Raw genomic sequence first — 23582 nt, 5'->3', positions numbered from 1 at the left:
ACTTCTACGCTTCAGGGATCAGTCCAGGGTAATATTAAATAAATATTGAAGTGTAAAAAAATAAACAATATTTATTTGTACCCCCGAGAAATTGAACCCGGGACCTCCAGCGCGGTAGCTTAATACGCTAACCATCATAACACCAGGGAGGCGGACATCCATCATACATATTTTTAATTTATTTGAGCAAGATCTACTACAAATTTCAAAAAATGGTAAATGAACAGTCATAGTAATTTTGTCGGCTTCGTTTTAAGAATTTTATAAACGAGCACTCATAACGTAACGACAGTGTATTTAACTTCACTAACGGTTTTATTCCACCCACTTCGATCAAAATAACATACGACTGTTAACTTCTATTATTATTATTACCAGCACTCTGCTTATTTCCAAGGGAAGGTAAAGAGGAGGTAATGCCACACTTGTCTGTCCTGATATAAACTCCCAACTTTTTATATAAACATTCATGTATCTAGTCATAAATGTTTTGGCGGTTAAATTTTATCTATAAAATAAGTAGAAATAATATAACGAGGAAATTTTAATGTATGTGAACAAAATAAAAATGTGAATATGTAAGTACTCAAACTATCATAAGTAAAATTTTTTGGAAACCGTGAACTGGTTAATAAGCAATAATATTGAAAATTATTCTAGGCCCTGATTGGTAATTACTTGTCGCCAGTGCTACCAATTTCTAAATTCCAATCAGCTTTCTCTGTTGTCAAATGTCAAACTGCTGATTTGGATTTTGCGGTAGGCGAATGACATTTTCGGGTGTGCGTTTAATTTTATTGTTTAACGTTCATCTTACGGATCACAATTAAGCGGTATTACATTTTGAAGTATTTTTTTCCCCGTTACTAAAATTCACCGCTTTATCCACATTACCCTATACTTCCTTTTCATAACACGAATTTTGCACTTGTTTATTAGATAGTGCCCCGCAACAATGATATCAGTGATATTTGATTCCATCCGAGAGTAAATGTGTATGTTTTTTGAGAACATGATACTCTACTACACGACTGTATAAATTGTAGATTATTCAAAGTGAAACACGTCATCACTCGATGCGGCTTAATTTTACTAAATTGTGCGATTGCGTTTGGTTTTAGGCCATGTTAAAATGATTCCCATAAAAGATAACCATGATATCGCGTGTTTTCTGGTTACAAAGCACTCATGGAAGGGAAAGTACAAGAGGATATTCTCCATCGGGACCCAGGGGATCACGACTTACAACCCCGACAAGTTGGAGGTGACCAACCGATGGATTTATTCCGACATCATCACCCTCACGTCCTCCGGGAAGCAGAATGCGTCCACCTCTACCGAGTTTTCCCTGATCATGAGAAAGGACAGGAAGATAGACACGATGAAGTTTTCTTCGGAGCACAAGAACCTTGTACTGACAGAGGCGTTCAAGTACCGGCATATGTTTGCGGAGAAACCTAAAGATTCATTTGTGAGTGAAATCATTTACTTTGTAGTATATTTGTTTATCCATTGTAAAAATCCTCAGACTTAGAAGTTATTTTTGTTTCAAACAACCTTTAAAGCATTTATTAAAGTACCAAAGAACAATAAAACGTACAAAAAATTGCAAATCTCCATTAACCCTCGCCTTATATATATGGCAGGCGCCAACCTTGTCTAGATAAGTACTGGCACATAGCTTAGTACCCCTGTAGAAGACTAATACATTTTTGGTGTATATGTGTGTGACTTGTAGGTTTACATTATTGAGAAACAATTATTACATTGCTTAACGCATAATATTAACACAAAAAACACAAAAATTACTCTTCTGGTATAGATTTTAATCAAAATGTTCATTAATTAAAGGGTTAATATAACATTGTCAAATTATCTACATAAAATTCATTTGAGAGAAACAAAACACAATACATTTTGACCTGCCTTTTTGAGTTGTATTATTTTAAAAGTATATTTAATCATTAAAATTTGTAATATTATAAGTGTATTTTACACAGAATATTGGTATAAGTTTCACTGTTAATTGTTATTATTATTGATTTATTTTAAATGCATTCAGGGTTATCCAATTTATCGGGTTTACTAATTTCCTATGTAAGTACTCTAATAGTAATAATATATTTACCGTTTTATCAGGTTTATATTGCTTGTGTTTATTACCGTGTATTTAAAAGTAAAGATAAAATCTTCCACTTGAGGATTTATGTGATAAACCAAAATAACTTGCAATATAACTTTTTTTATCAACTTTAAACTTAATTAATGCAGTTAAAAACAGTATATACTATTTTAATTAATTGACTTGGCAGTCACTTTGTGATAATGTCTTTATTGCTTGAACATTTATGATAATGTCTTTGAACATTTGTGATAATGTCTTTGAACATTTACTTGGCGAATACTGCTATTTACGGTGTTTACCTGAATGCATCGAAACACGAGTCACAATATAGTTCGATAATTAGTGATATTTACGAAGTAAATGTCAAATTAAAGAACAGTATACCCCTTGTTTCATAAGAGTATTGTTTACTAAAATCTGTAATTCATTTTTGATGAGTACATAATTGTATAATTTTTTTACGCGACTCTGGACGCAATACATGCGTCGCTGTATTGGCTGTCCGACATCTTCCCGGCGACCAACGGGTCTCTGATCATGGTTGGACGTTTGCATTTGTTTTTCGTTTATATGAGTTCAGCCGAGTTTGACCGAGCCAAAATCATTCAAATATCAATATTATTTTGAATTTGGAGCTGCTGCGACCATTTTTGAAGAAGCAAGTTCTGTTACTGGTTTATTTACTATACACAATCACTCTCATTTTTAAGATATATAAACTGAATATGCTTTAAATCCTTGTGCTTAATAGGCAAGGAAAATTTTCTTTGGCAAGTAATAAATATTTTTAAAAAAAACAGGGTCGCTGCTCTGCAGGGAATCGGGTCGCCAGTATTACCGACGACCATCTAAGTTGCCGGTAAAAGTCACCGGTATAGAATTATCGTCCATCTCTAGTACAAATGTGTGTAAAAGGGTTAGGCCATCTAAGTCGCCGGTAAAAGTCACCGGTATAGAATTATCGTCCATCTCTAGTACGAATGTGTGTAAAAAGATTCGGACATCTTCAAAACATTGCAAATTGTTATTATTTCAGCGCTACGAAGCTTACAAACATCACTGGAGTGACACTCGTCTTCCGATCGTGTTAGAAGTGACCCCCTGTTCACTAGACCAGCTGGATCCTGTCACCAACACCCCCCTGGCCAGCTATTGCTACAATGAAATCGAGGGTATCATCGGTGTCCAGGACTACCACGGTGGTTTCGTCATCGCCTGCGGTGGATTCAGCCGACTGCATTTGTTTGCTGCGTCTAATCACATTGAAATCAGAAACAAGATCCTGGAAGCTGCTTCCAACAATCTGGGGATATCTATCAAAGTATTACCGGCCGCCATCACCTTGGAGGATTTTCAAAATCAAAGATTTGGAAAATATTGGTACCTTACTAGATTTATTCTTTTATTAATTGATTTACTGGCCCTCATCCACACCCAATGAAATGATATTTTTTTTACCCTAATTTTAAACTTATTAACTGTATGTACCCAGTGAGATTTCCATATATGTAGTAAAAAAAAGCTGTGTAAAATATGAAAATAAATAAATAAATTCCTCCAAAGAACTAATACATACTAATCATTGCTACTTGATATCTCACTTGTTATGTTCTGTTTTTAATATTTCATTTAAAATATTGTTTTACTTTAAATTTGCCCATCAATTTAAGAATGACTTTAACATAACACAAGAAATCACCTCACTGCAAAGCACACAAATCACAATTAATACACTTTATGATAACGTACACAGAACTACAAGATCCATAACACAGAAACACATCAAACGAAATCTAACACATACCTCTTTTGGTCAAAAGGACTTGAATTATTATCCGATAAAGTTGCATTAAAAATAGAAACTTAACAAAAAAGTTTTATTCATAACTGGATAATAGAAGTGGGGAGATCTGAAATAGATCGCATCATTCAGCCATGTCGTATTTGATTGCATAAACAATTTTCTTGCATTATAATTTAATAAATAAATTTTGTAAAATGTGCTCTCAGCACGGAAAAACTCAGTGAGGGCACATCATTGTATTTTTTATTTGTAATTATGTATATGATGAAATAAATAAATCAGAGGAGTGGTCTTACGAATCATAAATAAACTAATATTTCTCTTACTTTTAGTGGGGATCTCCATCAAACATCAGTGAGTGAGTTTGTTGTCCACAAAGTAAACTCTCTGCGTCACATTGAACCGCCGCGCAGGACCCTGTGCCTCTCCGACACTTGCATACTGGAAAGGGACCCGCAGACGTATTCCGTCTGTTGCTTGAGACCTCTCGTCGACATCTGGGCCCTTATTAGAGACCCATCCAACCCGCAGTTGTTCTTCATAGAGTACGCGAACGGACAAATGCGATGTTATTTGGCTGCAGAAAGGTGAGATAATAATTTAACTTATTTCATATTTAATAAAACATCAACTATATAGTTTTTTCCACTAGGAAAAAACTATATTGTTCTTGTTTTATTATATAAAATGGACTTCTACCATGAAATTTCAGTGCATATCTCAAATCTAATTAAACTTATTAGTTATTTGCAAAGGTCCAAGTGGTGATAGTGTATATTTTTACATTTATTTGAAACATTTCGAAATTCATTAAATATCCATCATACTGTTGGCGAGATTTACAAAGACAAATAACCCAGAAATATTGTTGCATCTGTTGTTATATTTAAATTGTGTTACATTACGAATTACATATGTGTGCTTGGCACGATCAGGTATGCCAAATACTTGAAAGTGGTCAGGTTAGGAGTCATAATAATCGGCGGGTATGTATGAGGACTAGCATGAACGTGGAAGAGGCGAAGAATGTTTGCAAAGACAGAGTGGTGTGGCGTTCTATTCTCTCTGCCTACCCCTGCGGGGAAGCGGCGTGATGGTTAGTTTAGTTTTCAGTTTTTATGTGTGCTTAATAAATATTGTTTAATTTGTATAAACATATATTTCAAAATAAAACACTAATTTTTTATTCCACTGGTTTCAACAATTCCAAAGTTTCGATTATTACATACAGCAATGAAATTCATGTCTCTCATTTTCAAAAAGAGAGTTATAAATTCAAATATGAATGGACAGTTACAAATAGTGCTCAAGCATTTATATGGTGGGTAAAGATATTGTGTGCCTGTATAAAATATGTCCCAGAATGTGATTTGTGAAATATTCCGTATAATCAATATTTGAAGCACAAACTTTGTGATTTATCCATTTTATAACTTACACAATACCTTTTTTTATAAAATCATTAAATCTTATCATAACTTTAATACAATGTCTACCAGTTTTGAAGCAAACAGCTTCTTCCTCAAGAATAATAATAAGTCTTGTATTAATTAGTCATGAGAAAGATGCTGATTGCTTTGAAACTGGTCGACATTGTGTATAATTAAGTTATAAGATATGTAAGGATTATTTTGTATGTTAAAATATTCCATTTCGTTTTTAACAATTTTATCATTTAACTGGGTTGGAAGACACCTGTATGAAAAAGGTGTCCTCAAAAAGGTTAATAAATTTTTTAACCATACTTGTAAAACTTTTTTATAAAAATATATCTTTTTTTTTTTTTTTAGGGATGCACTTTTAGCTAGCTTGTTAGATGGTGTGAGGTCTTCGGGAAATAGGGATGTTCATGTAAAGATGCAACCGACACCGAGAGGAAAGAGACTCGGTCCTTTACACGTTCCAGTGGATGAAGAAACCGAGTCAAACCACTTAAGGCAAGTGAAACTTGTGTCGGGTCGTGGCCCTGTGGTTAGGAATTTCTGCAGAATTTTTGAGTTTGAAACCACTCTGTCACAATTTGATACCTATTTTTAATAAATTATTTTTGTATCTCCTGTATGTTATGTTTATAAACTAATCATTAAAAAAAAAATATGTGTATTAAAAATTTAAAAAATATATATATAAACTTGTATTACCATGTTAGTATTCGGCTCAACACAGGCCATGCCTAAAGAGCCGTAATACGTATAATAAATGTGTATATGAAATGAATATGTATATTGAATGTATCTATGTATTATGAAAATAAATAAATAAATAAATAAAATGAGCCGTTTAGGTTCACAATATAGGCAAAATATATGTAAAAAAAACTCTTTAATTTTGATTCAAATTTCACTTGGTAAATACCAATATTTCTTGTTGGGTAATATATCCAAAATAAAACAAGGTTTTTGTTGGGTTGAATTCTACATTTATTTATGTATATCTTAATACGTGACGCGTTTCGTCTTCTTAGGACATTATCAAACACTGTCAGTGTTAGCCTAACAATTCAATATGGAATTCTACCAACTGCCTGCAGTTACAATAAACCAATATCTCTTACAGTCTATTTTGATGCTGAATGCATTGAAACTCATGTCACATAAGATTTTTAAGAAAAAGTGGTATTTACCAAGTAAAATGTAAATGAAAAATTAATAAATATTACAATAAAGTGACTGCCGAATCAATTAATGAAATTTTTTAACAAAAGTCTTGACCCTTTATTGATCTTTGACAATTCCTTTACACCAATTTAAATCAGACGCAATATTTTTTTAATCATGGAAAATTATACCTTTTCTGCTGATATTATTGATTTAGAGATATCGCTCACTCCTTTCTACAACGTCATATATAAAAAAAAACTTGATTTTTCAGGAGATCGTTTTTAATGTTTAAGAATATAATGAAATGTATTAAAAATAATTATCAAACCATTTATTTATTGAACTTTTTACTGTGCAACAGATCTTTTGAGGTAAAACCTGAATGTTTTTTGTCCATTTGATAAATATTTAGGATACATATTTAAAAAAATGATTAAACAATACATTTTATCCAAAATGCAAAAACAACACTTTCTGCCCTGTAGCGGGTAAATATTAAGTTTAAAATATGCCGCTTTTGCTGGGATATAGTACATTTTCTGGGCATTCCTAAAACATTAACTGCAATGTAAACACAACTGAAAATATACGATTTTTGATATATGACATTGTTGAAAAGAGTGAGCGATATGTTCTATTCTGATAACCTGACAATATTATCATAGAATTTAAACTTTTATTACAGATTTTTGATCAGCGCAACTGGACATTTTCGACAAGATGTCATCGAAAGATTTAACGCCAATGTTGCATATTCAGGACTGCTTTATTCTGTTAACCAAGATGTAAGGATGTTTTTATAAATAATCAATGTTTTGTCATTGAAATTTCACACATTCATTTAAATATTTGTGAGAATAATCCGGAATGTATTTATGTGTTTTAGCGTTTATTCTCGGAGAACAAGGAGAAGCTGATAGCTCAGGCTCTCCAGAGTTTGGTGCAGGGTCCGGATAGTGCGAAGGATACCAATTCTCCTGGAGACTTGGAGGCGCAGTTCCACGCCCTCAGAAGACTGGGAGCCAGCAAAGTTGGCTTCGCCGCATTCACAACCATGAATGGGTAAGTCATATTTTATTAATTATTTAATTAATGTTTTACTTAGAAAATACCACTCTTTCTTAAAATCTACTGTGACACGTGTTTCGATGCATTCCGTATCATTTTGAAACACCGTATGTACCGTATTATTCATATAATTATTTTTCTTCTTCTAGGTGTAGGCTTTGTGGCCTGTTTTTGTTTTTAAGAAAGATTAGGTTCTATTCTGAAAGACACTGACATAAAAAATTGGTGTAAAAACACAAATAAAATAAACGATATAAGGTTACGTTCCATGTCAAAATTTAAAGAACAGTTTGGTCACTTATTTGGTTCTTACATCTTAGAATCCACATCGCGTCTAAGCCTGATAATGTCTTCGTGTTATTTACCTCTCGTACACTTGCACACTGCATGAATCCGAACAGAAATTTACGCCAAATTTGGTTCCAAGTGACTTGATCCCAAGCAGACTTCGTGTTTTTGATTCCTTTTAAAATGTTGTATAACTTCCAAAAAATAAACTTTAATGCTCTGTTTGGAATTAGTATCTATCACCCTTATCATTTCTACTAATGTAATGTCCAAATAATACACTTTAAAGGTTTAAATAACCTCTTGATCCAAGGGTTGTAATAGCGGCAGCACCAATTGGCATAATTGTGAATCGACATAAATCGAACCATTGAAAAACAAAGGTTACCTGTATTTTAATTTTGCTGCCTATCTTCATGTCAGGGTCTTCCATATAGAATTTTTGAGGCATCCTGAGATGACTGGACCCTTGATATTATAAATAATTAACCATTTAATTTTTAGGTTTCGAGAATCACTAGGGTCCGCTGTCGTAGCGTCGTTACGAAAGGGAGACTCTGGGGTGGCACATGCGGCTCTCGACGCTCTGTGCGCGCTACTGCAGCCCATGCACGCTGACTATGACCTGAGGCAGGAACAACTCAATAAATCCTCTCTCCTCTCATCCAAGAACTTTCTGGAAGGACTTCTTGATATGTGGACATTACATGTTGTAAGTCCATACTCTTTAATACAATCTAAATGACAAGTGTGATTACAGTCTGTTCACAGTTATTTTACTTAATTTTTTTTTTAAACTTCATATTTGGCAGTGTAAATAATATTAAAAAAAAAAAAAACAAACTAAAGGTAAAATAACTGTGAACAGACTGTAGTTTGTGATTACCTCACGTCTTTGACAATTAATATATTATTTGCGGGAAATGCTTAAAAGCGTCTTTTACATACTACATATTAGTAGACAGCGGGAGACACCTTAAAGTGTCCTATTTCCTTACTTTTGGTACATCGCGAGATGCTAAAAAACATAATACAGATGAAAATCGAGTTTGCGTCTACTTTCAATTAGTATACTGTGTATTGGGCGGCAGACTGTCTGAGTATATATAATTAGGGTCGGGTTTGATGAAAAAACCACCCGCCAACAATGTATTAATAGATTCTTCTAAAATTATTAATCTCACAAAAAAGAGGTTTATGTACATAGTATGTATATCATAGATATACAGATAGTAATTAGCACCAACAAATTTAATGTTATCACTAATTGTAACTAAGCTGTTGTGTTTTTACATGCAAGTTCCTGCCTAGATAGTTGGCCGGATGATTTAGCTTTAGATCGCTGTTTACGAAACATGCTATTATTTTACCAATATTAATTATTTTTATCATATAACTTGAGGTGAAGTGTGCAGTCCTCGAATGCACATTAACCCTTTGCACATACGGGCTAAAAAAGGGCCTTTGCGGACTTTTGTTATAGGAACTCTGGTGTAGAAATAGCTCAAAAGGGGTTACTGTAAAAACAGGGATAGTATTAAATTGCAATGGCTAGAAATATTGGATAGAAAACCTTTATTTATCTAAAATCGGTTTTAAAATTAGTTATAAATTCTCTTAGTTTAAACATTCAATAGAATATCATAAAAACGAAATAATAGTGTTATTTGATGCCTTGCAATAATGCAATATTTTATTAATTTTTTATGTATTTCTTTATTTATTTTCCGCAAAAAAAAAAAAAAAAATAAAGAAAATATCCACCTCCGTAGTGTAATGGTCAGCACGCTCGGCTACCGTTCTGGAGGTCCCGGGTTCGATTCCCAAGGGGGGTAAAATAAATATAAGTGATATTTTCACTGTCATATTTATTTAATATTACCCTGGACTGGTACCTGAAGCGGAGGGCTGATCACCTTTCCTTCATGTGTAAACGATCAAGATAACACTGCGTTTATATGACGCAGTGCCCTATGCACCATTGGGGTGCGGATAAGGGTTTTATTATTATTATTATTATTATTTATTACTTTTAACAATACATAATATATTTTGTGATGAATGCTCACTCAACTTAGTTACAAATGATACAACATTAAATAAAGTGATATAAACACTTACTACATAAATAAGCGCAGTTGACCACATTGAGAATTTGACAAGTACATAGTTTAATCGATAAGGATTTAAATCACTATTAGAAATTTAAATGAACCTGCTCTTTTCCCAAATGAAATCTTCATTAAATCTCATCGGTCAAACGGTTAATAATAAGAAAGGTGGATAATACTTATTTAATAATAATTTTCAGAACCAAGGCAGTGGGGCGCTGGTGGTGGCGGCCATGTTGGATTTCTTGACATTCTCCCTGTGTGTGCCTTATAGCGAAACAACAGATAGTAAACACTTCGATCAACTCCTGGAATTAGTGGCATCGAGGGGTCGATCAGTGTTCAGATTATTTGAGGTAAAAACATATTTTATATTGCTATTCAATTTCAATTTGTAAAAATGACCAGATAATGACCTCACATACTAATAAAAGAGTTTCTGCTTAATCAAAAAGCTTCTTTACATCTCACCTATAGATGTCTCTAGTAAAGTTCTAGTGATTCAAGAACAAGGTTTCTAAATTGGTTCATATATATATAGAACTTCCAAGAATTTGAGTAGCGTGGTTGTCAATAATGGGTAGAATTGGTGAATGTTACACGTGTGTTAAGTGATCACTTAAACCAGCCTATGACGGTCGTCAGCCCCGTAAATGCCCAGACTTGTAAAAATGAATTACCTCCTTATATGAAAAATACACCATCTCTTAATGACCTTTGAGAAATCCCCGAATTGTTACTATCTATCCTCGGTTTCATCTACCTCTTCTCCCCAACTCCTTTCTTGATCATAATTCCTTTGCCTTGATTGATTGATTTCAGCACCCTTCGATGGCGATCGTGAAGGGCGGCGGTCTGGTGATGCGCGCTCTCATCGAGGAGGGCAGCGCGGAGCTGGGCGCTCGCATGCAGTCCCTGGCGCTGGCCGAGGCCGCCCTGCCGCGCCACCTGCTGCTGGCGCTGTACGGGGGCTCCTCGCGGCCCCAGCAGCGCCACCTGTCCCGCCACCTCGTGGGGCTGTGGGCCACGGGACACCCGCCCGCCATGGGACTGCTCAGGAGGATACTGGTGAGTTCATTCTACTGGCGAGCGTATAGGGCAGTGGTTCTTAAACGGTACCCTGCAAACTTGTTGCAAGTGCTCCGCGTAATTTAAAAATAAAAACAACATTTTAATGTTGGCTCATTTACCCGGGTTCGATTCCCAGGGAGGGGTCGAATAAATTTAAGTGTTTTTTTCACTCTTATATTTATTCAATATTACTTGAATATTAAATATTAATATTTATTCAATATTATAATATTAATATTATTCAATATTACTTGAAGCGGAGGGGTGTTTTTCTTTCCTTCATGATCAAGATAACACTGCGTTTACATGATGCAGTGCCCTATTCACCATCGGGTGCAGATAAGGGTTTAAAAAATAAAAATAATTTAATTTAAAAAAATCATTAAAAAATTATCGTCATATTTTCTCTGCGGGTCAAAGTGTCTTAGTGGGTAATTCAATTATCCGCAGGTTGTAGGTTGCCGACCACTACTGTAGCGTCTTATGTGTCGGGTTGTGGTCCGTGGTTAGTGTCGCAGACTCTTAAGTCAAAGTTTCTTGGTTCGAACCCACTCCACCACAATTTGATACCTATTTCTAATAATCAGCCGCTTAGGGCGTTTGTGCTCTACACGGAATTACACGGAATTTTAGTCAGTTACCATTTTAAAACGATGATTGGCTTGGATTGGCTTTTGCTTTTGTCCATCTTTCTTCGGATCGGTGCGTGAACACGCGTATATTCGATCACGCTAAACTGTCATAGTCGCTTTCATTTTTCAAAATCCGACTGCCGGACAGTAAAATTACGGGTAGTGCACAAGCGGCTTTAGGCTCACAGAAATAGTATGAAAAGTATTTTGGAAAATAATAAAAACACAAATATTTCTCTTTAATGAAAAAAATTCTGTATTCACCTTCCAGCCTTCCGGTCTTCTGAGTTTCCTCGACTCTCCCGACAAGGTTCCGCAGTCGGCCTTAGACGAAGAAGGGATGTATGAAAGAGACAATCTGAAGCTAGCGCAGGACGCTAGCAAAAATAAAAAGGGTCCTCAGTGGCAGGCCATCGAGAGACAGATCAAAGTCGTGGAGAAACATTGGGAGGTGAGTGCTGATCATTTTGATTTTAATATACAAAAATAAAACACTGGTAGAGACCACTTTTTTGAGTTTATTAATGTAATCATGACTAATTTTGAGAACTACAAATCGCTCACTCCTTACAAGAACATCATAAATAAAAATAAAAGATTTTTCAGGATATCGTTTTTAAAGTTTAAAAATATAATACAATGTATTAAAAATAAATATTAAGCCACTTATTGAAGTTTTTTACTGTGCATCAGATCTTTTTGGGTAAAACCTTAAGGTTTTTTCTCCATTTGAAAAATATTAATATTTAAAAAAAAAATTAAACAAAACCTTTTCTTCAAAATGCAAAAACAACACTTTCTGCCCTGTGTCGGGTAAATATTATGTTAAAAATATGCCTCTTTTGCTGGGATATAGTACATTTTTTGGGCATTTCAAAAACATGCACAACTGAAAATTGTCGATTTTTGATTTATGATGTTCTTGAAAGGAGTGAGCGAAATGTTCTCAAAACTCGTCATGTTTACATTAACAAACTCAAAAAGTTGTCTAAAACAGAAACTAACCAACTAACCATCATGCTGCTTCTCCGCAGGGGTAGGTAGAGAGAATATAATGCTACACCAATCAAATTAATTAATATTGGGTCTATTTGATGCAGTGCCCTATGCATCATTGGATGCAGATAAGGATTAATGGTAGCAATAATTTTAAACGTAGTAGGGTGTTTTTTTTAATACAGTAAAAAAATTATAGTGATAAAATTATTCCGAGCATTCCCCTTTTCATTTTGAGGTGCTAAATATTATATGTGTGGTGTGATGTATGAATATCTAGCTCTCTTAGACTCATCAACAGATTATTTATAAATGAAAAACGTATGGTGTGAAAATTTGGCACAATCAGGTATGTCAAATACTTGAAAGCGACCAGGTCAGGAGTCGTGATAATCATTGAGTATGTATGAGGAGATGCATGAATGTAGAAGAGGCGAAGAATGTTTGCAAAGACAGAGTGGTGTGGCGTTCGATTCTCTCTGCCTACCCCTGCGGGGAAGCGGCGTGATGGTTAGTTAGTTAGTTAAAACGTATGGTAATAAAAAGGTGTTTGTTGTCATAATTTTTACACTCAGGATGTATCCTATTGGATTTGCTTATTTTTCAGCACTACACCCAGCTGGCCTTGCAGCATTGGGGCGCTCACACGGGGATAGTGATCGAGAGAAAGCAGAAGCAACAGGAGAGACCAATAGTACTGAGGAAAAGAAGAGAGAAGATAAAGGCTGATGCCAACTGGCCCATGTTTTTCTACCAATTTTCTAAGGATCACGCTTTACCTAATTTAATATGGAACCATAAGGTCAGTATTTACCATACGTGACCCAAATAAGTATTTACCATACGTGACCCAAATAAGTATTTACCATTTTACTACACTCAGTTCTAGACTATATACAACCATTTATGTGCATTAATAAAGTATCTGTATGCATCCATCACTCAGTAAGTTTGTAGGATGACTGATAAAACTTCTTCATTTGGGCTAATTTTTCATTTAAAAGTTGTTAATTTTTTCTCTAATTCCTCTTTCAAACACACCAATAATTCCATTTACTATACGCTATTAATATAGATTTTCTTTTCTCATAAAATAAATATGGTGGGTTTAATTTTTTATTATTATTTTTACGTAATTTCTATCTTCATTATGCAAAGATTTCATGAAACAAGATTTTGTTTTCATGTGAAAAGAACCCACTCCCCAGAGAAAGTCGGACATCAATGATTGTACTCCCGGAAAGGTTAAGGTGTCCTGTCGCAATTTTAATTTACAATCGGCTAAATTATTTTGTGCATTTTTTTACTCTACGAACTTACGTGATGGATTATATATTTACTTATATTTTTTTGACAAAAATGTTAATAATATTAGTATATATCCACTCACCGAGGTTTTTATGTCTACTGGTTTCGAGACGTACCCGTCTCTTCGTTAGTACAATCACTACCACAGCATGCAAACAATACCACCCTTCACCACCATAGCACCATTTACACACTTAAAACTACACAAAATGTCGAAACCGGTAGACATAAAAATCTCGGTGAGTGGTTATATACTAATATTATTAACATTTTTGTAAAAAAATAAATAAGTAAGAATGACTAACCACAATTTAAAGGCTTTAAATATTAATAATATTGAGAAGATTATATATTTATCGTATAGGAGGCACTGAACATATTCCTAATTTGTCATTTGACAATACGACATGTGTATCTTTTTGCAGACTCGCGAGGAATTGAGAGCCACGTTAGAAAGTGAACTGAGATCGTTCAATAGCGACCGGGAACTGGGTGGGTCAGCTCTCGTGGCCTGGAACCACACGGAACTGGAACTCAATTATCGTTGTTTACAAGATGAAGTTCAGATTGGAGATTATTACTTAAGACTGCTTTTAGAAACTGAAGATTCTCCCGACTCCCCTATTAGAAAATCGTAAGTAACGTGATAATTTTTTTTCCGAATCATTTATAATACAATAAAATAATAAAACCCTTATCCGCACCCCAATGGTGCATAGGGCACTGCGTCATATAAACGCAGTGTTATCTTGATCGTTTTTACACATGAAGGAAAGGTGATCAGCTCTCCGCTTCAGGTACCAGTCCAGGGTAATATTGAATAAATATTTCAGTAAAAAAAATCACTTTATTTTACTTCTCTTGGGAATCGAACCCGGGACTTCCAGAATGGTAGCTGAGCGTGCCGACCATTACATTTATATATTATTTATATATTATTTTGTTACTTTTTTTTCTTAATAAACGTTATTTGCCCATTATTTTAGTGTAGGAGAGAAATTGTAGTAACAAACATATAACAAGCGTTCCCTTTTTCATTTTATTTCATAAATACATACTAATATAATGATAAAATATGTAATAAATAATATAATACTGTTAACTCTCGCTAATATGAATAACGATTTTTGGAATTTTTACTTAATTAAAACATTATTTAAAAATTTTGGTCCCTCCAACAATTATTAGTTCCAAATAGTTGGATAAATTGATTTAGTGTTGTTTTTTATCACCAAAAATTTTTTTTCTTTCAATATATTGTCATCGCTGCTCGTCAGTTTATATATACATATGTGGAAAAATCTATTTAGTTGTTATTTTATTCTATAATTTGCAGTTCCACCAAGAAATGTCAGTACAGCACTTAGATATTCAATTCGTTGTAATGAGGGGAGATTGGTGAATATTCTGTGGTTAAATGTAGTGTTTGAGTGCAATAGAATAAACTAACTAACTAACTAACTAACCATCACGCCGCTTCTCCGCAGGGGTAGGCAGAGAGAATAGAGCGCCACACCACTCTGTCCTTGCAAACATTCTTCGCCTCTTCCACGTTCATGCATCTCCTCATACATACCCGCCGATTGTTACGACAATAGAATAAAGAATATTTTATTTTTTTATTTTTTTTGGAAAACCAACAGAACGAAAATAACATAATACATATCGCTCACTCCTTTCAAGAACGTCATAAATCAAAAATCGTAAATTTTCAGTTGTGCATGTTTTTCGAAATGCTCAGAAAATGTACTATATCCCAGCAAAAGCGGCATATTTTTAAATTAATATTTACCCGCTACACGGCAGAAACTGTTGTTTTTGCATTTTGAAGAAAATGTATTGTTTAATCATTTTTTTTAATATACAAAATATTTTTTAAATGGAGAAAAAACCTTCAGGTTTTACCTAAAAAGATCTGTTGCACAGTAAAAAGTTCAATAAGTGCCTTGATATTTATTTTTAATACATTGTATTATATTTTTAAACTTTAAAAACATTCTCCTGAAAAATCAAGTTTTTTGATTTATGACGTTCTTGAAAGGAGTGAGCGATATAATAAAATTTAAAAATAACATTTTAATTAGAGGTTTTCACTTAAGTAATCTAAAAATAAAAATAAACTGTCATGCACATAAAAGTATAACTTATATCACATGTTTTTATCAAATAATAGAAATTTTCTTTATCAACTAGTCAAATAGACATCAACAATATTTCTCTTAAACATATTAAAAGAAACATTATTGATGTCTATTTCATTAAGCATTACATTGCACATATCGCAGGCTCCATTTGAAATGAATTTTGGTAGGACTTGGTGTGCATTTTAGGGATTTTAAATGAATTTTTGTTTCTGGTCTGTGCTCCCGGGACTCTAAAATTGATGAGTGATAAAAGCTCTGGGCAATCTACATAATTATTTAAAATTTTATATAAGGTCAGCATTGTCCTATGTGTTACGAGCTTGGGTAAATTCATAAATTCATTGTTCGGAACCATCCGTCTAAAATTACAATATGAAATAAATTTTCATTGTATAGATTCTATTCGATTAATATATAAATAAATAATGTTTTTTTCTAGGTATGAGTTTTTTAACGATCTTTATCATAGATTCCTATTATCACCAAAGATTGAGATGAAGTGCATGTGTTTACAAGCAATGTCTATCGTGTACGGAAGGTATTACGAAGATATTGGACCCTTCAGTGATACCAAATATATAGTTCAAATGTTGGAAAGAGTGAGTATTTTTTGCTTCCACTTATTAATGTTGTTTTTAAATATGTGGTTCCAAGAATGGATACTTCTCAGCACAAATTTTCATAACTAAAAGAAAAAAAGAAACATATGTTTGGTCTCAAATATTAAAGTATATTTATTGGAGATCAAACACATGTTTACGTTTTCTTTCAACTTGTTTTTTTTTAACAGAATAATCTGCTTATCCTCTGTTTTTACAGGATTATCTGCACATAGGATAGAGAACGTTTATATGAAAAAATATTACAATTACTCGAGCTAATTGAAAATAAATATTTTTCAGAGCTAATCAAACCTTGTGGGTTTGGTTGCCAGTTTTGAAGTTAAAGGGTCTGCCCTATCTGAAATAGATTAATTGCAGTCATTCTATGAAGAAAAAAAATATTTGAGATTGTTATTTTATATCAAATCCCTTTAATTCATTACTTCAACAATCAAATTTAACCACTTAACGGTTGAATTTTGGCGAGAAAATTCGCAGGTGCAAGAAATCGTCACCAACAAGTAGAAACAAGACTGCCCGAACACAGCTCAGAGTCAGTCAATAAAAACAAATATATAAATATATTTGGCTCAAGCAAATTAATGTTGAGAAATCGGAATACGATTTTCCCGAGCAGCACTCAGACTCATCAGTACAATGTCCGAGTCACACTCGGGCTAGACTGGAAACTGGTTAATATCTTAATTGTTGCCTTTGTTTGACAGTCCGTGGACCGAATGGAGCGAGACCGCCTGGTGATCTTCCTGCACAAGCTGATCCAGCACCGGCGCAACGTGCGCGACGTGCTGGAGTGGAACGGGATCCGCATCCTCGTGGACCTCATGACCCTGGCGCACCTGCACACCTCGCGCGCCACCGTGCCTACGCAGACTAACGTGCTGGAGGCGGCCCCCAACTCCGGCCACTCCAGCGTAGACAAGGAGTGGTACTACAACGTGGAGAAGCCCCAGGGGCAGGTGGAGAGGATAGGACCCGTCTCCTTTCAAGATGTTGGTATCTCAAATGTTCATATATACAGCCAATACGACCGATATGCATTGTGTCATGTTATTTTATATTAGACTATACCAGTGGTCCTCAACCTTTTTTCGCCTACCACCCACTTGCTTATTTTTCATGTTTTAAATTTCCCTATCCCTTGCCAATATCAAGCCTTTTACCTATACGTAAATAAAATCAATAAGATAAGCATTAGATTACAACAGCTAGTGTCAGACGGAATTCGATTCAGATAATGAAGCATTTTTACCATTTCAGATGGGTATATAACAGAATATGTTTTCTAAATTACTTATTTCTTTAATCTTCAAATGCATTGCCTATCAAGTGTTATATATAAATATATATAAAACCCTTATCCGCACCCCAATGGTGCATAGGGCACTGCTTCATATAAACGCAGTGTTATCTTGATCGTTTACATATGAAGGAAAGATGATCAGCCCTCCGCTTCAGGTACCAGTCCAGGGTATTATTAAATAAATATTAGAGTGAAAAAATCACTTATGTTTATTTGACCCCCTCTGGGAATCGAACCCGGGACCTCCAGAACAGTAGCCGAGCAAACTGACCATTACACTACGGAGGCGGACATTTGTTATCAAGTGTTAGGTATTCAATAATATAGGTCCTTTTGTAGAAATACCGTTTTTCTCGAAAGACTTTTTGGATAAAATGAGGCCGGCGCAGAAGGTTAAAGTAGGTAGTACTTAAGCATTCATCGATCAAAAGGGTAGAAATACCTTTCCTGTTCGAAGTGTGATTATATAATTTTTATTTTCAGATGAAAGACTTATACAAGGCGCAGACAATAAACGGACGCACAAAGTGTTGGGCCAGCGGAATGGACGGCTGGAGAATGCTCCAGGCGATACCGCAGCTCAAGTGGAGCCTTCTCGCAAAGGGCGCTCCGGTGTTCAACGAGTCGGAACTCGCAACCCTTATTCTCAATATTCTCATCAAATGTTGCGAGTACTTCCCAAGCAGGTTTGTTAATGGAAGCTCTTTAGAACACTCCATCTCCTTTTGGACTTCCTCGGCTATGACTTTTGCCACGTTTGCATAGCCAACTTATTTTTCCCGAACTATGATTTTTTCAAATGAAATATAACATGCGGTGCGATGTGTTTTATTTCATTGATTGATTGTGGTAATGTCTATCTATTTTTAATTTAAATTTTACTTGGTAATTACCAATGTTTGGTGTTTGAAATTTGATGTGGAATATATTGAAACATGTCGCTCACTCCTTTCAAGAACGTCATAAATCAAAAAACTTGATTTTTCAGTAGAACGTTTTTAAAGTTTTGAAATATAATACAATGTAAAAAAAATAAATATCAAGCCACTTACTGAACTTTTTACTGTGTAACAGATCTTTTTAGGTAAAATCTGAAGGTTTTTTCTCCATTTGAAAAATATTTAGTATATTTAAAAAAAAAAAAAAAAAATACCTTTTCTTCAAAATGCAAAAACAACACTTTCTGCCCTGTAGCGGGTAAATATTATGTTAAAAATATGCCGCTTTTGCTGGGATATAGTACATTTTCTGGGCATTCCGAAAACATGCAAAACTGAAAATTGACGATTTTTGATTTATGACGTTCTTGAAAGGAGTGAGATTTGTCAAAATAGATTTTTAAAATTGTGATATTTATCAAGTGAAATTAGTGTTTATTTCATTAAACGTTTTTTGGCTTGGCGCAAGCAAAACTTGGCACGATCAGGTATGCCAAATACTTGGCACGATCAGGTATGCCAAATACTTGAAAGCGGTCAGGCTAGGAGTCGATACAATCGGCGAGTATGTATGAGGAGATGCATGAACGTGGAAGAGGCGAAGAATGTTTGCAAAGACAGAGTGGTGTGGCGTTCTATTCTCTCTGCCTACCCCTGCGGAGAAGCGTGATGGTTAGTTAGTTATTTTATTTATTGAAATCATGTATCATGTTCCGGCGATAAGATTAGAATACAATTTCAGAGATGAAGACAACGCCATAGTGCGTCCGCTGCCCAAGATCAAGCGGCTGCTGTCGGACACGTACTGTCTGGCGCACGTGGTGCAGCTGCTGCTGACCTTCGACCCCGTGCTGGTGGAGAAGGTGGCCTCGCTGCTGTGCGAGGTCATGCAGGACAACCCGGACATCTCCAAGCTCTACCTGACGGGCGTCTTCTACTTCATCCTCATGTACACGGGCAGCAACCTGCTGCCCATCGCCAGGTTCCTGCAGCTCACGCACATCAAGCAGGCCTTCAGGGCGGAGGATGTGAGTATTCCTTATGGATATATACTTACTTTATAGTGGGCGGACACCGTAGTCACAAAAAACGCAGTTAGAGTGTCAGAAATGAAGACTAAGAAGCATATCTGGCAAGAGTATCTGAAAAGGAACTAAGTCCGTCATTAGTTTTATAGAAACCATTTTGAACAGTAATTATTATTCCATGAAATGAAAATGAAACGGAATGGATTTCTTTTTAAACACATCCACAAATGAATAAAAAATGTAAGGATTCTCTTATAATTCCTATTTGTTAAACACACATTTACCAGGGGTGTTAGTTGAAGTTTGTCGGTTTTTTCAATAAAGAAAACGCTTAATTCTCAAGGGAACCTCATTTTTTTTAAATTCAAAGTATTAACTATCGGATCCTATACATTTTGCCCATCTTTGAGGCAAATCATCGATACCATTCCAAAAAAAAAAATTCTCTTTCGAGGCAAACCATTCGACGAGCCATTTTTCGACTTTTTCAAAATTGGCGAAGCGCTGCTCTGCGAGTGAGTGTCCCATCGATGCGAAAAGGTGATAGTCGGACGGAGCAAGGTCTGGAGAGTACGGCGGGTGCGATAATATTTCCCAATTCAATGCTTTGAGAGTGTTCTTCACCACTTTAGCTGTATGAGGCGGTGCGTGCGGCGGTGCGATTTTCGATTTGTCTCTTGTTCATTTGGTGTGGTACCCATTTTACATACTTTTGGATCTTTCCCATGGCTTTTAAATGTTGGCAAATTGCTCCTCGGGTCACATTAAGTGTTTGGGCCAATTGTCGTTGCGATAGGGTTGGGTCTTCATCCAATAACGCCTGCGATTCCTCGTCTTCGAACTTTTTCGTTGCACCAGGATGCTCATTGTCTGTTAAATCGAAAACTCCACTTTTGAATTGACGAAACCATGTCTCACATGTTCTAATCACTGGAGCATGTTCACTATAAGTTTCTACCAGCAACCGATGAGCTTCAACTGCTTTTTTCTTTTGATGAAATAAGAAAAGCAACGAATGCCGCAAATGCGATTTACTTGGAACGAAACTCGACATATTCACTTAGGTAAACAACTATGACACTATTATTTTGGCAGAATGTAACTTGTGTATATTTGAAGGTTAATGTCCATAGAAAAATATGACAAAGATGCCAAATCATAGAAATGTATACATATCTCTAGCGACATCTATGAGTAAAACCGGCAAACTTCAACTAACACCCCTGGTACAAAGAGTGTCAGAAATGAAGACTCTAAAAAGCATATCTGGCAAGAGTCTACGAGACAGAATAAGGAACACCAGGTTACGAGAAATATGCAAGATTGAAGATGTTGTTAGGTGGGGAAGGCAACGTAGTAGACAATGGTATGCACATATGAGGAGAATAGACCCATCCAAACTCCCCTACATTGCACTGTACGGCCAACGCCAAGGTAGATGACTCCCGGGCAGACCACCGAAGAGATGGATCGACAGCTGGAAATCGATATTGCAGGAGGCAAACCCCTTTTAAAAACAGGCCTCAAGGCCTACACCAAGCAGAAGAAGAAGATTTTGAGTGTGTCCAAATACTTATTCACAAATCTAGGTTTCTTGGCACGATCAAAGACTTGGCACGATCAGATCAATCAGAACCTAAAATCTGGCGGTGTCAAAAGTCTGCGTAATCGGAGGGCATGTATGACTAGATGTATGGATGTGAAGGAGGCGAGGAGTGTATGTCAGGACAGAAGAGTGTGGCGTTCCATCCTCTCTGCCTACCCCTGCGGGGAAACGGCGTGATGGTAGTAGTAGTAGTAGTAGTAGGTTTCTACACTTAGGAGTTATTTTTAAATTTTTGACATCTCAGAATAGATAAATAATAACATGGAAGTCGGGGTATTTACAGGGCTTATGACTTGTAATAGGCTGGTTAATTGATCACTTTACACATGTGTAACATTCACCATTCCACCCACGATTGGCGCAAAAGGTAAAAATACCCTTCTAGTCCTTAAGCAACAATCGACCGAACGAGCGGAAATACCTTTCTCACCCTAAGTGTGTTAACACGCTGACTGCCAACTACGAGACAACTCGTTGATTGCGTTCTTTGCTGGGACGCCGACTAGGAGTTATCTCCTACTTGACATATTCATGCAGCTCCGATAAAATTCCTAGTATATCAGTGCTAATATGGATAGATGGCGCATAGGAAGAGAACTAAAAATCAATGCTGGCTTACACGAACAGCAAATTTATTAATAAATGAACAGAAATATCATTATTAAAAAATATTCAAAATCAAAAAGTAAAATAATATTTTCAAACAATTGGCTTTTTAGACCAGAATTCCGAAAATTGCCAACGTGTTAAGGTGCAATAAATTATAATTAATTTAATTTTTTGATTTTTATGCAAGAAAACCTTTCCTCTACATTAAAAAAAATATATATAATAATAATAAAACCCTTATCCGCACCCCAATGGTGCATAGGGCACTGCGTCATATAAACGCAGTGTTATCTTGATCGTTTACACATGAAGGAAAGGTGATCAGCCCTTCGCTTCAGGTACCAGTCCAGGGTAATGTTGAATTAAATATTAGAGTGAAAAAATCACTTATATTTATTTGACCCCCCTTGGGAATCGAACCCGGGACCTCCAGAACGGTAGCCGAGCGTGCTAACCATTATACTACGGAGGCGGACATTACACTACGGAGGCGGACATAGTATATAGTCTATTTTTTCAATTATCGCTTTTTTCATAAGGTATCTATCGCATAGAACATATTCACCATTTTAATGTACAGTGATTTTCAAATTGCACCCTTTTCTGGTACTTTTAGATGCTTGTAGTACATATCGCTCACTCCTTTCAAAAACATCATAAATAAAAAATCGACAATTTTCAGTTGTGCATGTTTTCGAAATGCTCGGAAAGTGTACTTTATCCCAGCAAAAGAGTCATATTTTAACTTAATATTTACCCGCTACAGAGCAGAAAGTGTTGTTTTTACACTTTGAAGAAAAGGTATTTTTTTTAAAATACTAAATATTTTTCAAATGGAGAAAATACATTCAGGTTTTACCTAAAAAGATTTGTTGTACAGTAAAAAGTTCAATAAGTGACTTGATCTTTATTTTTAGTACATTGTATTATATTTTTAAAACTTTAAAAACGTTCTCCTGAAAAATCAAGTTTTTTGATTTATGACGCTCTTGAAAGGAGTGAGCGATATGTAGTATGTATAATGATTTTTTTTATCTCGATTTTCGACAGACAACAACGTCCGATATAATGCAGAGGTCAATTCTGGGGCAGCTTTTGCCCGAAGCCATGGTATGCTACCTGCACAATCACGGAGCGGATAAGTTTGCGCAAATATTCCTGGGTGAATATGACACTCCGGAAGCCATTTGGAATGCAGAAATGAGGTATTTATTTATATGTACTTATTTAATTCTACAAAAGTACTAATTTTATATTATATTTTATTTATACTCTTGGTGAACTACATTTTATGTAATAAAACAACGGCCATATACATTTTAATTTTTTTT

At 35.2% G+C, this 23582-nt stretch overlaps 1 protein-coding gene across 1 annotated transcript in view; it reads left to right on the top strand.

Moving 5' to 3' along the window:
* Window positions 1–726: 726 nt before the first annotated feature.
* Rme-8 (receptor mediated endocytosis 8) overlaps window positions 727–23582 on the top strand; it is a 46947-nt gene continuing 24091 nt past the window's right edge. Inside the window, exons 1-18 of the mRNA XM_088274347.1 lie at window positions 727–833; window positions 1122–1471; window positions 3162–3505; window positions 4262–4516; window positions 5720–5866; window positions 7215–7314; window positions 7416–7591; window positions 8390–8597; window positions 10197–10352; window positions 10819–11064; window positions 11971–12150; window positions 13303–13497; window positions 14429–14637; window positions 16587–16746; window positions 17475–17759; window positions 18554–18756; window positions 19751–20036; window positions 23302–23456. Of these exons, the coding sequence (XP_088130473.1) occupies window positions 1133–1471; window positions 3162–3505; window positions 4262–4516; window positions 5720–5866; window positions 7215–7314; window positions 7416–7591; window positions 8390–8597; window positions 10197–10352; window positions 10819–11064; window positions 11971–12150; window positions 13303–13497; window positions 14429–14637; window positions 16587–16746; window positions 17475–17759; window positions 18554–18756; window positions 19751–20036; window positions 23302–23456 (3644 nt within the window). The 5' untranslated portion in view covers window positions 727–833; window positions 1122–1132. The remainder of the gene's footprint in view (window positions 834–1121; window positions 1472–3161; window positions 3506–4261; window positions 4517–5719; window positions 5867–7214; window positions 7315–7415; window positions 7592–8389; window positions 8598–10196; window positions 10353–10818; window positions 11065–11970; window positions 12151–13302; window positions 13498–14428; window positions 14638–16586; window positions 16747–17474; window positions 17760–18553; window positions 18757–19750; window positions 20037–23301; window positions 23457–23582) is intronic.

Source organism: Brachycentrus maculatus, unplaced genomic scaffold, assembly GCF_059751285.1.
Source record: "Brachycentrus maculatus isolate JH-2025_06_01 unplaced genomic scaffold, ASM5975128v1 h1tg000659l, whole genome shotgun sequence".
Lineage (NCBI taxonomy): Eukaryota > Metazoa > Arthropoda > Insecta > Trichoptera > Brachycentridae > Brachycentrus > Brachycentrus maculatus.
Note: the sequence above shows the minus strand (reverse complement) of the source record. Positions and strands in the feature narration are given on the sequence as shown.